A 14,167-nucleotide genomic window follows, 5' to 3' on the forward strand; every position below is an offset into this window, starting at 1 on the left:
AACAGCAGTCTCCCCAAGATTTCGGGGCAATTGGCAGGCCGTGTTGCAGCTGTACAGAACATTAGTTCGGCCACATTTGGAATATTGCGTACAGTTCTGGTCGCCACGCTACCAGAAGGATGTGGAGGCTTTGGAGAGGGTACAGGAAAGATTTGCCAGGATGTTGCCTGGTTTGGAGGGTATTAGCTATGAGGAGAGGTTGGACAAAAAAGGTTTATTTTCACTTGAACGTCGGAGGCTGAGGGGCGACCTGATAGAAGTTTATAAAATTATCAGAGGGACGGATAGAATAGATAGTCACGAGTCTTTTCCCCAGGGTAGAAATGTCAATCACATGCGGGCATAGGTTTAAGGTAAAAGAGGGAAAGTTCAAAGGAGATGTGAGGGGCAGGTTTTATTTTATACAGAGGGTGGTAAGTGCCTGGAATGCGCTACCAGAGGAGGCGGTAGAAGCAGGTAGAACAGCAACGTTTAAGAGGCATCCTGACAGATACATGAATAGGCAAGGAATAGAGGGATGCGTAGAAGGGTCGGTGCAGGCTTGGTGTGCTAAAGGGACTGTTCCTGTGCTGTGCTGCTCTTTTTTCTTTAATTGGAGTAAGTTTTGGCTGGATGTTGGAGGAGCAGTCTGATAATTTAACAACAGTTGAGAGAGGTGGAGTGATGCTGAGGTACAGCTGGGTCTCATCAGCATACATGAGAAAACTAACGTTGAGCTTTCGAACTATGTCACAGAGAGGAGGCAAATAGAAAAATGATGCAGAAAAATCGCAACAGGAGGCAGCCATTTAGCTCCTAAGGTTTGTTTCACCGTCCCATGGACAGCATCACCGATCTGCATATATATTAGTTAAAAGTTTTCAAAGTTTGCAGTTTATTTACTAGTGCCACAAGTAGACTTACACTGCAATGAAGTTACTGTGACAATCCCCCTAGTCGCCACACTCTGGCGCCTGTTCAGGTTCACTGAGAGAGAATTTAGCACGGCCAATGCACCCTAACCAGTACGTCTTTCAGACTGTGGGAGGAAACCGGAGCACCCGGAGGAAACCCACACAGACACAGGGAGAACGTGCAGACTCCGCACAGACAGTGACCCAAGCCAGGAATCGGACCCCAGGTCCCTGGTGCTGTGAGGCAGCAGTGCTAATCACTGTGCCACCTTTAGACTACTCATTTATAGCTCAGTGGAAGCTGACTGCACACAAATCGGCTGCCCCCTTGTCCTAGCTGCAGCCACACTTGAAAAACACATTGACGGAAGTGCTGGGGGACATGCTGGAGACCGTGATATCTGCGACTTGCTAATATCAGTGACAAAACCCATATGACTCTTGCAGCAAGTTTAGTACTTTCTTTCAAAAATCCACTGTTAGGGTGGCGGCGAAGGAGGGCTATATCATACACAGGTGAGCATCATGACAGATCCGAGCTGAAGAGGGCACAGAATTTGTTACGGATCCACAGCACATTTGAGGATCATCAGAACAGAAAGAGAAATCATATCGAAACCTGATTCACATGAAATGATTTGAAACCACAACCCTGCATTTTCAAGAAGCCTGACTAAAGCAGTATAAAAGATGCTCATGTGACATTTTCTGACAACACCGAACGGTTCTGTTTTTTAAGCAAGTTTTGTTAACAGGGCTCTCTGCCTGTGGTCACACTGAGCACCCGACTGAGATGCTACTTTTAACCTTGCTGGAATTTTCGTTTTATAGTTCAGATGGGGCCTGAATAACGCTGACACCCAAGCCACAAGGTTAGAGGATTAAGCCTCACTCCAGAGACTTTGTCACAAAACCTCCAGTACAGTACTGAGGGTTTGCTGCACTGTCAGTGGTGCCGTACTTGGGGTGACACATTAAATCGCAGTATCACCTGCCCTCCTGAGTCAATGTAAATGAATAGTAGGCCCATAGTTCTCCGAGCCAGCTTCGTGAACCATTGATCACAGAATCATAGAATCCTACAGTGCAGGAGGCGGCAATTCGGCCCGTTGAATCTGCATTGACCACAATCCCACCCAAACCTCATCCCCACAACCCCACGCATTTACCCCACTATTCCCCCTGACACTAAGGGGCAATTTAGCATGGCTAATCCACCTAACCCATACATCTTTGGACTGTGGGAGGAAACCGGAGCACCCGGAGGAAACCCACGCAGACATGGGGAGAACATGCAAACCCCACACAGATAGTGACCCAAGCCGGGAATCAAACCCGGGTCCCTGGTGCTGTGAGGCAGCAGTGCTAATCACTGTGCTACCGTGCTGCCCCATTGGCTTATCTTCAGCTTCAACCTCTCCTTTTTAATTCATTTATGGGCGACGCTGACTACGCCAGCATTTATTTCCCATCACTAGTTGCCCTCAAGAAGGTGGTGGTGACAATGCCTTCTTGAATTGCTGCAGTCCCTGAGGTGAAGGTATACCCACAGTGTTGTTGGAGAGCGAGTTCCAGAATTATGACCCAGCGACAGTGAAGGAACAGTGATATATTGCCAAGACAGCATGCTGAGTGACTTGGAGGGGAATCTCCACATGGCGGTGTTCCCATGTATCAGCTGCCCTTGTCCTCCTGGATAGTAGCGGTCATGGGTTTGGAAGGTGCTGCCTAAGGAACGTTGGCGAGTTCCTGCAGTGCATCTTGTAGATGGTCCACATGGCTGCCACTGTTCATCAGTGGTGGAGGGATTGCACATTTGTGGAAGGGGTAGCAATCAAGTGGACTGCTTTGTCCTGGATGGTGTTGAACTTCTTAAGTGTTGTTAGAGCTACACTCATCCAGGCAAGTGGGGAGTATTCCATCACAGTCCCGACTTGTGCCTTGCAGGAGATAGAAATCATAGAATCATAGAAACCCTACAGTGCAGAAGGAGGCCATTCGGCCCATCGAGTCTGCACCGACCACAATCCCACCCAGGCCCTACCCCCACATATTTACCCGCTAATCCCTCTAACTTACACATCCCAGGACTCTAAGGGGCAATTTTTAACCTGGCCAATCAACTTAACCCGCACATCTTTGGACTGTGGGAGGAAACCGGAGCAAACCCACGCAGACACGAGGAGAATGTGCAAACTCCACACAGACAGTGACCCGAGCCGGGAATCGAACCCAGGACCCTGGAGCTGTGAAGCAGCAGTGCTAACCACTGTGCTATCGTGCCGCCCAAGAGATGGTCAGGCTTTGGGGAGTCAGGTAGTTAGTTACTCTCCTAACCCAATCTCCAAATCGTTTGATTCCCACAGAGACCAAAGATCTATCTCAGAGATAAATTTATTCAACAATGGAGCATCCACAGCCGCTGGGGTAGAGAATTCCAAAGATTCACAACCCTGAGTGAAGAAATTTGTCCTCATCTTAATCCTATCCCCATGTTCTAGATTCCCCAGCCGGGGGGGAACAACCGATCAGTGACCACCCTGTCAAGCCTTTTCAGAGGGGCGGCGGGGTGGCAGAGTGGTTAGCACTGCTGCCTCAATGTCAGGGACTCGGGTTCAATTCCCGGCTTGGGTCACTGTCTATGCGGAGTCTGCACATTCTCCCCGTGTCTGCGTGGGTTTCTTCCAGGTGCTCCAGTTTCCTCCCACAGTCCAAAAGGCGTGCTGGTTAGGTGCACTGGCCATGTTAAATTCTCCCTCAGTGTACCTGAACAGGCGCCGGAGTGTGGCGACTAGGGGATTTTCACAGCAACTTCATTGCAGTGTTAATGTAAGCCTACTTGTGACACTAATAAATAAAGTTTAAATTTTAAAAACTTTAAGAATCCGGTAGCTTTCAACTACATCACTTCTCATTATTTGAAACTCCAGAGAATACAGACCCAATTTACTCAGCCTCTCATTTTATGATAGTCTTCTCATCCCAGGGACCAACCTAGTGAACCTTTTTTGAGCTGACTCCGCTGCAAGCATACCCTTCCTGCACACAGTATTCAGGTAGGGTCTCACCAAAGCTCTAAAATTCTCGCAAGACTTTTTTACTCCTGCACTCCAATGGTAAAAGAAATGGTTGATGAAGATAATGCTGATGGTGCATACGGACCTCCATAAGGCATTTCACAAAGAGCCACATAGCAAGTTTGTCAGCGAAGATGAAGATGATGGGATAGAAGGGATAGTCGTGTGGAAATTGAGAATTGAAGAAAGGATATACTTGCAGTGAAGGCTGGCTATATTGGTCCCTAGGATGAGGGGTTTGTCCTGATGGGGTGAGGCTGAGTAAATTGGGCCTATATTCTCTGGAGTTTGGAACAATGAGACACGATCTCATTGAACATACAAAATTTCAGAGGCTTAATCAGAATGGGAAGGACGCTGAGAGCTGATTCAGCTGGTTGAGGAATCTAAAACTTTGGGGCACGGTCTCAGGTTAAGGAGTTAATCACTTAGGACTGAGGTGCGGAGAGATTACTTCACTCCAAGGGTTGTGAATCTTTGGAATTCCCTACCCCATATTATTGAATATATTTAAGACTGGAATAGAGAGTTTTGCGCTCTCAGGAAATTGGGGGAGTGGGTGGGAAAGTGGAGTTAGAACCATAGAAATTATACAGCATAGAAGGTAACCATTCAGTCCATCTTGCCCATGCTGACCCAAAGACACCCAAGTGCCCTTCCTAATCCCACCTTCCTGCACATGCCTAATAGCACTTAAGGTGGAGATCCAGGTACTTTTCAAATTAGTTTAGGGTCTCTGCCTCCACCACCAACTCAGGCCGTCAAATCGTTGAATCCGTCTAAGAAAGTGGTGCAATGTTGGTCTGAGGAATTGGATGATCTCCTAACGGATTGCTTAGAGTCAGTAGACTGGTCGGTATTTAAAAACTCTGCGACCAGCCTGAATGAGTAGGCCACTACAGTAACTCTTCATGAGTAAGTGTGCAGAAGACTGTGCCAAAGAAGCCCCCCAAGACATAATGACAAGATGAAGGCAGGTAAAAAGCACCAACGCACCCCTCCCTGATGAGCTCAATGCATTCTATGCCCGTTTTGAGCAAGAAGTCAGGGAGAGCACACCCCCCACCCCAGAAGCCTTGGATGAACCTGTATCCGAGATCACCATTACAGATATCAGAGCAGCCTTCTCGAAGGTCAACCCTCAAAGTGACTGGCCCGGATAGGATACCCGGACGAATACTGAGATCCTGCGCGGACCAGCTGGCGAGGGTATTCGCAGACATCTTCAACCTCTCTTTACACCAATCTGAGGTCCCTATCTGCTTCAAGGAGACATCCTGGTACCAAAGAAAAGCCAAGCAGCGTGCCTTAATGACCATCATCCAGTGGCTCTGTCATCCATCATTATGAAGTGCTTCGAAAGTTCATCATGGCACGAATCAATTCCAGCCTCCCGGACTACCTGGATCCCCTACAGTTTGCCTATTGCCACAACAGGTCCACAACAGATGCCATCTCCTTGGCCCTGCACTCAACCCTGGAACACCTAGATAACAAAGACACCTATGTCAGATTCGTATTTATCGATGACAGCTCAGCCTTCAACACCATCATTCCTACGAAACTCATCTCGGCTCCTCCCTCTGCGACTGGATCCTGATAACCCACAGACCGCAACCAGTAAGGATAGGCAACAACACCTCTTCCATGATCATCCTCAACACCGGTGCCCCACAAGACTGTGTCCTCAGCCCTTTACTATACTCCTTATATACCTAAGACTGTGTGGCCAAATTCCCCTCCAGCTCAATTTCCAAGTTTGCTGATCACACCACCGCAGTGGGTCGGATCTCAAAGACGAGACAGAGTACAGGAAAGAGATAGAGAATCTGGTGAACTGGTGCGGTGACAATAATCTCTCCCTCAATGTCAACAAAACAAAGGAGATAGTCATCGACTTCAGGAACATAGCGGAGGACATGCCCGTCTACATCAATGGGGACAAAGTAGAAATGATCAAGAGCTTCAAGTTTCTAGGTGTCCAGATCACCAACAACCTGTACTGGTTCCCCCCCCTCCATGCCGATACTATAGTTAAGAAAGCCCCACCAATACCTCTACTTTCTCAGAAGACTAAGGAAATTTGGCATGTCAGCTACGACTCTCACTGACTTTTATGGATGCACCATAGAAAGCATTCTTTCTGGCTATATCACAGCTTGGTATGGCTCCTGCTCTGTCCAAGACAGCAAGAAACTACAAAGGGTCATGAACAAATCCATCACGTAAACCAGCCTCCCATCCATTGACTCTGTCTACACTTCCCGCTGCCTGGAAAAGCAGACAGCACAATTAAGGACCCCACGCACCCCGGATACACTCTCTTTCATCGGGAAAAAGATACAAAAGTCTGAGGTCACATACCAACCAACTCAAGAACAGCTTCTTCCCTGCTGCCACCAGACTTTTGAATGGACCTACCTCATATTAAATTGATCTTTCTCTACACCCTAGCTATGACTGTAACACTACATTCTGCACTCTCTCCTTTCCTTCTCTATGAACGGTATGCTTTGTATAGCACACAAGAAACAACACTTTTCACTACTTACTAATACATGTGTGACAATAATAAATCAAACCAAATCAAATCAAAGGCAGTGAATTCCAGATAGCCTCAGCATAAGAAGTTCTTACCTTACGTCCCCTCTAATCCCCCTGCCACTTAGTTTGAATTTATGACCCCTGGTTTTTGAACTCTGTTCCTCCTGTCCACTCTCTCCCGATCCCTCAAAGTTTCATATCCCTCAGTTATGTCACCCCGTGTTGAAGCCCAAGGTCAGCCATGGTCGTATCGAATGGAGGAGCAGGCTCAATGGGCCTTGTGGTCTACTCCCGTGCCTATTTCTTATGTTCTCCTGGGAATAATGCTGGCTGAGTGAGAGGAAACAAAGTGGCTGCGTTCCTGACTGACTGGACTCAGCTAGGTTCCCGGGCGAGGCTTTTCTCGATCTATATCAATGAGCTACTGGAGGGCAGAATTTCAACATTTGCAGATGATACAAAACTCGGAAGTATTAGGAACAAGATCATGATGGACTTTAAGAGCACGTAGACAGACTCGATGAATGTACAAAACACATCGTAGATACAATTCAACACAGAAGTGTGAGTAGATGGAATTTAACACTGAAATGTGAAGTTGAACACTTCAGTAAAAAGAACGGGGAAAGGTAATATAAAACAAAAGGGTAAAATTCCAAAAGGGTGTGGGCACAGAGAGACCCAGCGGGCCTTTGTGTACAAATCACGGAAGGGGGCAAGGCAGGTTGAGAAATGATTTTTAAAACTTACATGGAATTTTAAAAAGGTGTCATACAAAGTTACGAACAAGCTTTAGAAAAATGTGTCCAATTCTGGGCACCACACATCAGGAAGGATCTGAAGGTTTTTGAGTTCGGGGCAAGGCTAAGGACTTCAGTCATGTGAACAGATTAGGGGCGCTGGGTTGTTCTCATCAAAAAGGAGATTTCATAAGACCATAAGACACAGGAGCAGAATTAGGCCACTCGGCCCATCGAGTCTGCTCCGCCATTTAGCCTGAGGTTGTGCCCTCTGGTTCTAGTTTTTCCTACTAGTGGAAACATCTTCTCCACGTTCACTCTATCCAGGCCTCGCAGTATCCTGTAAGTTTCAATAAGATCCCTGCACATCTTTCTAAACTCCAACGAGTACAGACTCAGAGTCCTCAACCGTTCCTCATACGACAAGCTCTTCATTCCAGGGATCATTCATAGAATCATAGAAACCCTACAGTACAGAAAGAGGCCATTCGGCCCATCGAGTCTGCACCGACCACAATCCCACCCAGGCCCTACCCCCATATCCCTACATATTTTACCCACTAATCCCTCTAATCTACGCATCCCAGGACACTAAGGGCCAATTTTACCATGGCCAATCAACCTAACCCGCACATCTTTGGACTGTGGGAGGAAACCGGAGCACCCGGAGGAAACCTGCGCAGACACGAGGAGAATGTGCAAACTCCACACAGACAGTGACCCAAGCCGGGAATCGAACACAGGTCCCTGGAGCTGTGAAGCAGCAGTGCTAACCACTGTGCTACCGTGCTGCCCCTTTCTTGTGAACCTCCTCTGGACCCTTTCCAAGGCCAGCACATCCTTCCTTAGATTATGGGGCCTAAAACTGCTCACAATACTCCAAATGGGGTCTGACCAGAGCTTTATACAGCCTCAGAAGTACATCCCTGCTCTTGCATTCTAACCCTCTCGACATGAATGCTAACATTGCATTTGCCTTCCTAACTGCCGACTGAATCTGCACGTTAACCTTAAGAGAATCTTGAACAAGGACTTCCAAGTCCCTTTGTGTTTCTAATTTCCTAAGCATTTTCCCATTTAGAAGAAAGTCTATGCCTCCATTCCTCCTTCCAAAGTGGATAACCTCACACTTTTCCACATTGTATTCCATCTGCCACTTCTTTGCCCACTCTCTTAAGCTGTCCAAGTCCTTCTGCAGCCCCCCTGCTTCCTCAATGCTACCTATCCCTCTACATATCTTTGTATCATCTGCAAACTTTGCAACAGTGCCTTCAGTTCCTTCCTCCAAATCATTAATGTATATTGTGAAAAGTTGTGGCCCCAGCACTGACCCCTGAGGCACACCACTAGTCACCAGCCGCCATCCTGAAAAAGACCCCTTTATCCCTACTCTCTGCCTTCTGCCAGTCAACCAATCCTCTATCCATGCCAGGATCTTACCCTTAACACCATGGGCTCTTAACTTATTTAACAATCTCCTATGCAGCACCTTGTCAAAGGCCTTCTGGAAATCTAAATAAATCATGTCCACTGACTCCCCTTTATCTAACTTGCTTGCTCTCTCCTCAAAGAACTCTAACAGATTTGTCAGACATGACCTCCCCTTGACAAAGCCGTGCTGACTCAGTCCTACTTTATCATGCACTTCCAAGTACTCTGCGATCTCATCTTTAATAATGGATTCTAAAATCTTGCCAATGACCAAAGTCAGGCTAACTGACTTATAATTTCCTGTCTGCTGCCTCCCTCCCTTCTTAAACAGCAGTGTTACATTCGCAACTTTCCAGTCCTCCAGTGATTCCTGAAAGATCACCACCAATGCCTCCACAATTTCCTCAGCTATCTCTTTTAGAACCCTGGGATGTAGTCCATCCGGTCCAGGTAATTTATCCAACTTCAGATCTTTCAGTTTCCCCAGAACCTTCTCCTTAGTGATGGCCACTACATCCCCTATGCCCCCTGACTCTCCTGGAGCTCTGGCATCCCACTGGTGTCTTCCATCATGAAGACTGATGCAAAGTAACTATTCAGTTCCTCTGCCATTTCCTTGTTTCCTATTATTACTTCTCCAGCCTCATTTTCCAGTGGTCCATTAGCTATTTTTGCCTCTCTTACTTTTATATGTTGAAAAAAACTCTTCCCATCTTCTTTTATACTAGCTAGCTTACACTCATATTTCATCTCCTCTCCCCTTACTGCTTTTTTAGTTGTCCTCTGCTCGCTTTTAAAGGCTTCCCAATCCTCTGGCTTCCCACTAATCCTTGCCACCTTGTGTGCTTTTTCTTTTATGCTGTCCTTGACTTCCCTCGTCAGCCATGGTGCCTCGTCCTCCCCTTAGCATGTTTCCTCCTCCTTGGGATGAATTTCTATTGTGCCTCCCGAATAACTCTCAAAAACTCCTGCCATTGCTGTTCCACTGTCTTCCCTGCTAGGCTCCCTTTCCAAACAACTCTGGCCAGCTCCTCCCTCATGTCTTTGTAGTTACCTTTATTTAATTGTAATACTGTTACATCTAACTCCAGCTTCTCCCTCTCAAGCTGCAGGGTAAATTCTATCATATTGTGGTCACTGCTCTCTAAGGGTTCCTTCACCTTAAGTTCCCTAATCAGAGAGATTGGAAATTAGGAGGTGTCTAGACAGACCTTTGGTGGAAGTTTCAGGAAGCAGAAGATGCTGCATTAAGATGAACGGCAAAGGTGATAAGAGGAAAAAACTTTTTTAAACAGTGAATGGTTGGGACCTGGGATGCACTGCCTGGGAATGTGGTGGAGGCAGATTCAATTGTGGCTTTCAAAACTTAATTGCGTAAGCATCTAAATATAAATAGATTATAGGGCTATGAATAAAGGTGGGGGAAGAGGGAGTGGGGGTCGCCGAGCTACTTTTTTTGCAGAGGGCCAGCAAGAACATGACAGGCCAAATGGCCTCCTTTGTGCGATAATTATTCTATGATTCCATATGATTTAATTTAATTGCTTTACCAAAACGATTGACAGTGTGGGGTGACTGTCTCACCATGGAGGAGCATGGAGAGCAACGCAAAGATTGACAGGCAGACTCACTATTAACAAGTCTGGAGGAGAGTGCCAGGTCAGTTCCAGAGAATTACTTTAAAAATATTTACACAGCACTTATATCAAGCACCACACCAAGAATAAACATAACTCTGCAGCAAGAAGCAGAACCATCTCACTGACATACATAAAATAAACACCCTGTTTTCTTACAAGCATTTTTACAACACTATAGAATCCTTACACTGTAGGAGGCCATTCAGCCCATCGAGTTGGCACCGACCACAATTCCACCCAGGCCTTATTCCCATAACCCCACGTATTTACCCTATTAATCCCCCAGATATTAGGGTCAATTTAGCATGGCCAATCAACCTAACCCACACATCTTTGGAAAACCAGAGCACCCGGAGAAAACCCACACAGACACGGGGAGAATGTGCAAATTCCACACAGACATTGACCCAAGCCGGGAATTGAACCCGGGTCCCTGGTGCTGTGAGGCAGCAGTGCTAACCATGGTGTTACCGTGCCGCCCCTTCACTATAGGTGAAGCAGTTTCATATTATCAGCAATACAATTTCAGGGTTTTGCAGAGTGTCACCATTTGATAAGGGTTCGTTCATTCAACCAAAAATACTTGGGAAAGTAGATGTAGATGTCTGCAGAGTGAGTGGAGGGAATGAGAGGGTAATGGGGGAGTGGGGGCAGAGCCAGGGGGCAATGGGGGGGGAGGGAGAGGGGAAGAGCCCGAGGGGCAATAGGGGAGAGGGGAAGAGCCAGGGGGGCAATTGGGGGGGGAGAGGAAGAGCCAGGGGGGAAATGGGGGGAGGGGAAGAGCCAGGGGGGCAATAGGGGAGAGGGGAGAGTCAGGGGGGCAATTGGGGGGGGGGGAGGGGAGAGCCAGGGGGGCAATGGGGGGGGAGGGGAGAGCCAGGGGGGCAATGGGGGGTAATGAGGGGGGAGAATATATGTTCCGTGTCCGTGCTTCACGCCCGCCTCACTCTCCGCCTTACCCTCACCCTCCGCCTTACCCTCACCCTCACCCTCACCCTCCGCCTCACCCTCACCCTCCGCCTTCCTCACCCTCCGCCTCACCCTCACCCTCCGCCTCCTCCGCCCTCAACAGCGGCTCGCGGTCCCTCAGCGACATCGTCCCAGCAGCTCGAGCCCGGCACCTGCGTCATCGGGTGGGCGGGGCCGGCAGCCCCGCTCCCATTGGCTGGCCGGCCCTGCGTCTGACGTCATTGACCCAGGTGTCAGGGGTTGGAGGTCACTCGGTGCCATGGAAACAGGAAAAGAGCAACCAGGTTAATACCCCCTAGAGAGGACAATACCCCCTGGGAGGGGTCAGTACCCTGGAGTGGGCACTACCCCAAAAAGGGATATACCCCCCCCTAGAGAGGGCAATACCCCCTGAGACAGGGTAATATCATACTCTTGTGACTCGGTCAACGTTGTCTACCTGATACGCTGCAGGAAAGGATGTCCCGAGGCATGGTACATTGGGGAAACCATGCAGACGCTACGACAACGGATGAATGAACACCGCTCGACAATCACCAGGCAAGACTGTTTTCTTCCTGTGGGGGAGCACTTCAGCGGTCACGGGCATTCGGCCTCTGATCTTTGGGTAAGCGTTTCTCCAAGGCGGCCTTCACGCCACACGACAGCGCAGAGTCGCTGAGCAGAAACTGATAGCCAAGTTCCGCACGCATGAGGACGGCCTCAACCAGGATCTTGGGTTCACGTCACACTATCTGTAACCCCCACGACTTGCCTGGCCTTGCAAAATCCCACTAACTGTCCTGTCTGGAGACAATACACATCTCTTTAACCTGTGCTTAACCCTCTCTCCACTCACATTGTCTGTACCTTTAAGACTTGATTATCTGCAAAGACTCGCATTCCAACCATTATTTTATGAATTGAGTTTGTGTCTTTATATGCCCTGTTTGTGAACTGAAATCCCACTCACCTGATGAAGGGGCAGCGCTCCGAAAGCTTGTGGCTTGTACTACCAAATAAACCTGTTGGACTTTAACCAGCTGTTGTGAGACTTCTTACAGAGGGTAATATCCCCAGAGAGGTCAATACCCCCCGCCCCTCAGGAGAGAGTAATACGCCCAGTGATAGATACACCCCAGGTGCAGGGCACTGTAAGACCATAAGACATAGGAGCAGAATTAGGCCACTCGGCCCATTGAGTCTGCTCCGCCATTCAATCATGGCTGATATTTTCCTCATCCCCATTCTCCTGCCTTTTCCCCATAACCCCTGATCCCCTTATTAATCAAGAACCTATCTATCTCTGTCTTAAAGACACTCAATGACCTGGCCTCCACAGCCTTCTGCGGCAAAGAGTTCCACAGATTCACCACTCTCTGGCTGAAGAAATTCCTCCTCATCTCTGTTTTAAAGGATCATCCCTTTAGCCTGAGATTGTGCCCTCTGTTCTAGTTTTTCCTACTAGTGGAACGTCCACTCTATCCAGGCCTTGCAGTGTCCTGTAAGTTTCAACAAGATCCTCCCTCATCCTCCTGAATTCCAATGAGTATATCTATGTATACTATCTTGGGGACAGGATAATATGCAGGAAAATGGGGCAGTGCATGGGTAATAGGCCAATACCTGGTTCAAAAGAGGGTACAGGAGAGACAACAAAGCAATAGTAGAGTATTGCCAGGTAAATGTATGGGAGCAGAGAAACAGTTCGAAAGCAGAAATACCAGATATTCAAACCGCCACAGGGGCATGGCAACATCAGAAATGCACCAAGGCAACACTATATTAACTGAGGAATTATTTCATAAATCAGGTTTCACTTGCTTATGAAATCGTCAATTTGATGTGACTGCCAGAAATTTGTATTTAAGATTCATCAGGTTCTCATATTTAACCAAAAAACAAAGCAAGCCTGTGGTGAAAGAACAGCAACAGTGAGATCATTGGTGAGCTATTAAAGAGGCAACATAGGCACAATGGGCCAAATGGCCTCCTTCTGTGCAATATATTGCTATGATCTGTGAAGCCTTATTGAAGCCAGGAGATCAAACTTTTAAATGGAGTCTTAGCACAGTTAGATGGAAAGTAAAGTTACTTCTCCTTTGCCCTAACTAATTGGCACCGCCCACAACATCAAAATGAAACCCATCACATCAGGAAAAAGTTGTTTTCCACATTTGCTGCCCATCCTGAAGCCTCTCTAAGATTACAGAATTAAGGACAATCCCTGTGCAACTTCACAGGAATATTTTACATCAGCAACAACAACTTGAATTTGTCTAGCACCTTTTAATATCATGCAGCACCACATGACATTTCACAGGAGCATTATCAAACAAACATGAGGCACTGAGCCACCTAAGGAGGTATAGGGCAGGATTTTATGGCCTCGCTCATCCCAAAACCATAAAATCCCGTCCAAGGTCAACTGATTGTAATAGGTCTGCGGAGGCAGAAGTCCCTTCACCAATATCCCTTTATTTACAATTCTAACAGCAGTACACAGAGTGCTAGCCGTCAGCAGTCTACCTCCCGGGGTGTCAGAGGAACCGACACTCCCGGTTCAGTACAAGGCATTTGACCTTGGTGAGACCACATTGACCTTGGTGAGACCACATTTGGAATATTGTGTGCAGTTCTGGTCACCTCACTATAAGAAGGATGTGGAAGCACTGGAAAGAGTGCAGAGGAGATTTACCGGGATGCTGCCTGGTTGGGAGGGTAGGTCTTATGAGGAAAGGTTGAGGGAGCTAGGGCTTTTCTCTTTAGAGCGGAGGAGGATGAGAGGCGACTTAATAGAGGTTTATAAGATAATGAAGGGGATAGATAGAGTGGACATTCAGAGACTATTTCCTCAGGTGAATGTAGCTGTTACTAGGGGGCATAACTATAAG

The 14,167-nt window shown here is 47.6% G+C and overlaps 1 protein-coding gene across 5 annotated transcripts in view; it reads right to left on the reverse strand.

Annotated features, from left to right (window-relative positions):
* sv2 (synaptic vesicle glycoprotein 2) overlaps positions 1-11,466 on the reverse strand; it is an 83,947-nt gene extending 72,481 nt beyond the window's left edge. For 2 of the 5 annotated variants that reach the window (XM_078200188.1, XM_078200185.1), the window contains exon 1: positions 11,373-11,466. In XM_078200188.1, the coding sequence (XP_078056314.1) occupies positions 11,373-11,421 (49 nt within the window). In that variant the 5' untranslated portion in view covers positions 11,422-11,466. Of the gene's footprint in view, positions 1-10,512; positions 10,595-11,366 lie in introns of those variants that run through there. The other 3 variants (XM_078200186.1, XM_078200184.1, XM_078200187.1) reach the window with 2 other exon arrangements.
* Between the last annotated feature and the right edge of the window lie 2,701 nt (positions 11,467-14,167).

Source organism: Mustelus asterias, chromosome 29 (genome assembly GCF_964213995.1).
Source record: "Mustelus asterias chromosome 29, sMusAst1.hap1.1, whole genome shotgun sequence".
NCBI lineage: Eukaryota > Metazoa > Chordata > Chondrichthyes > Carcharhiniformes > Triakidae > Mustelus > Mustelus asterias.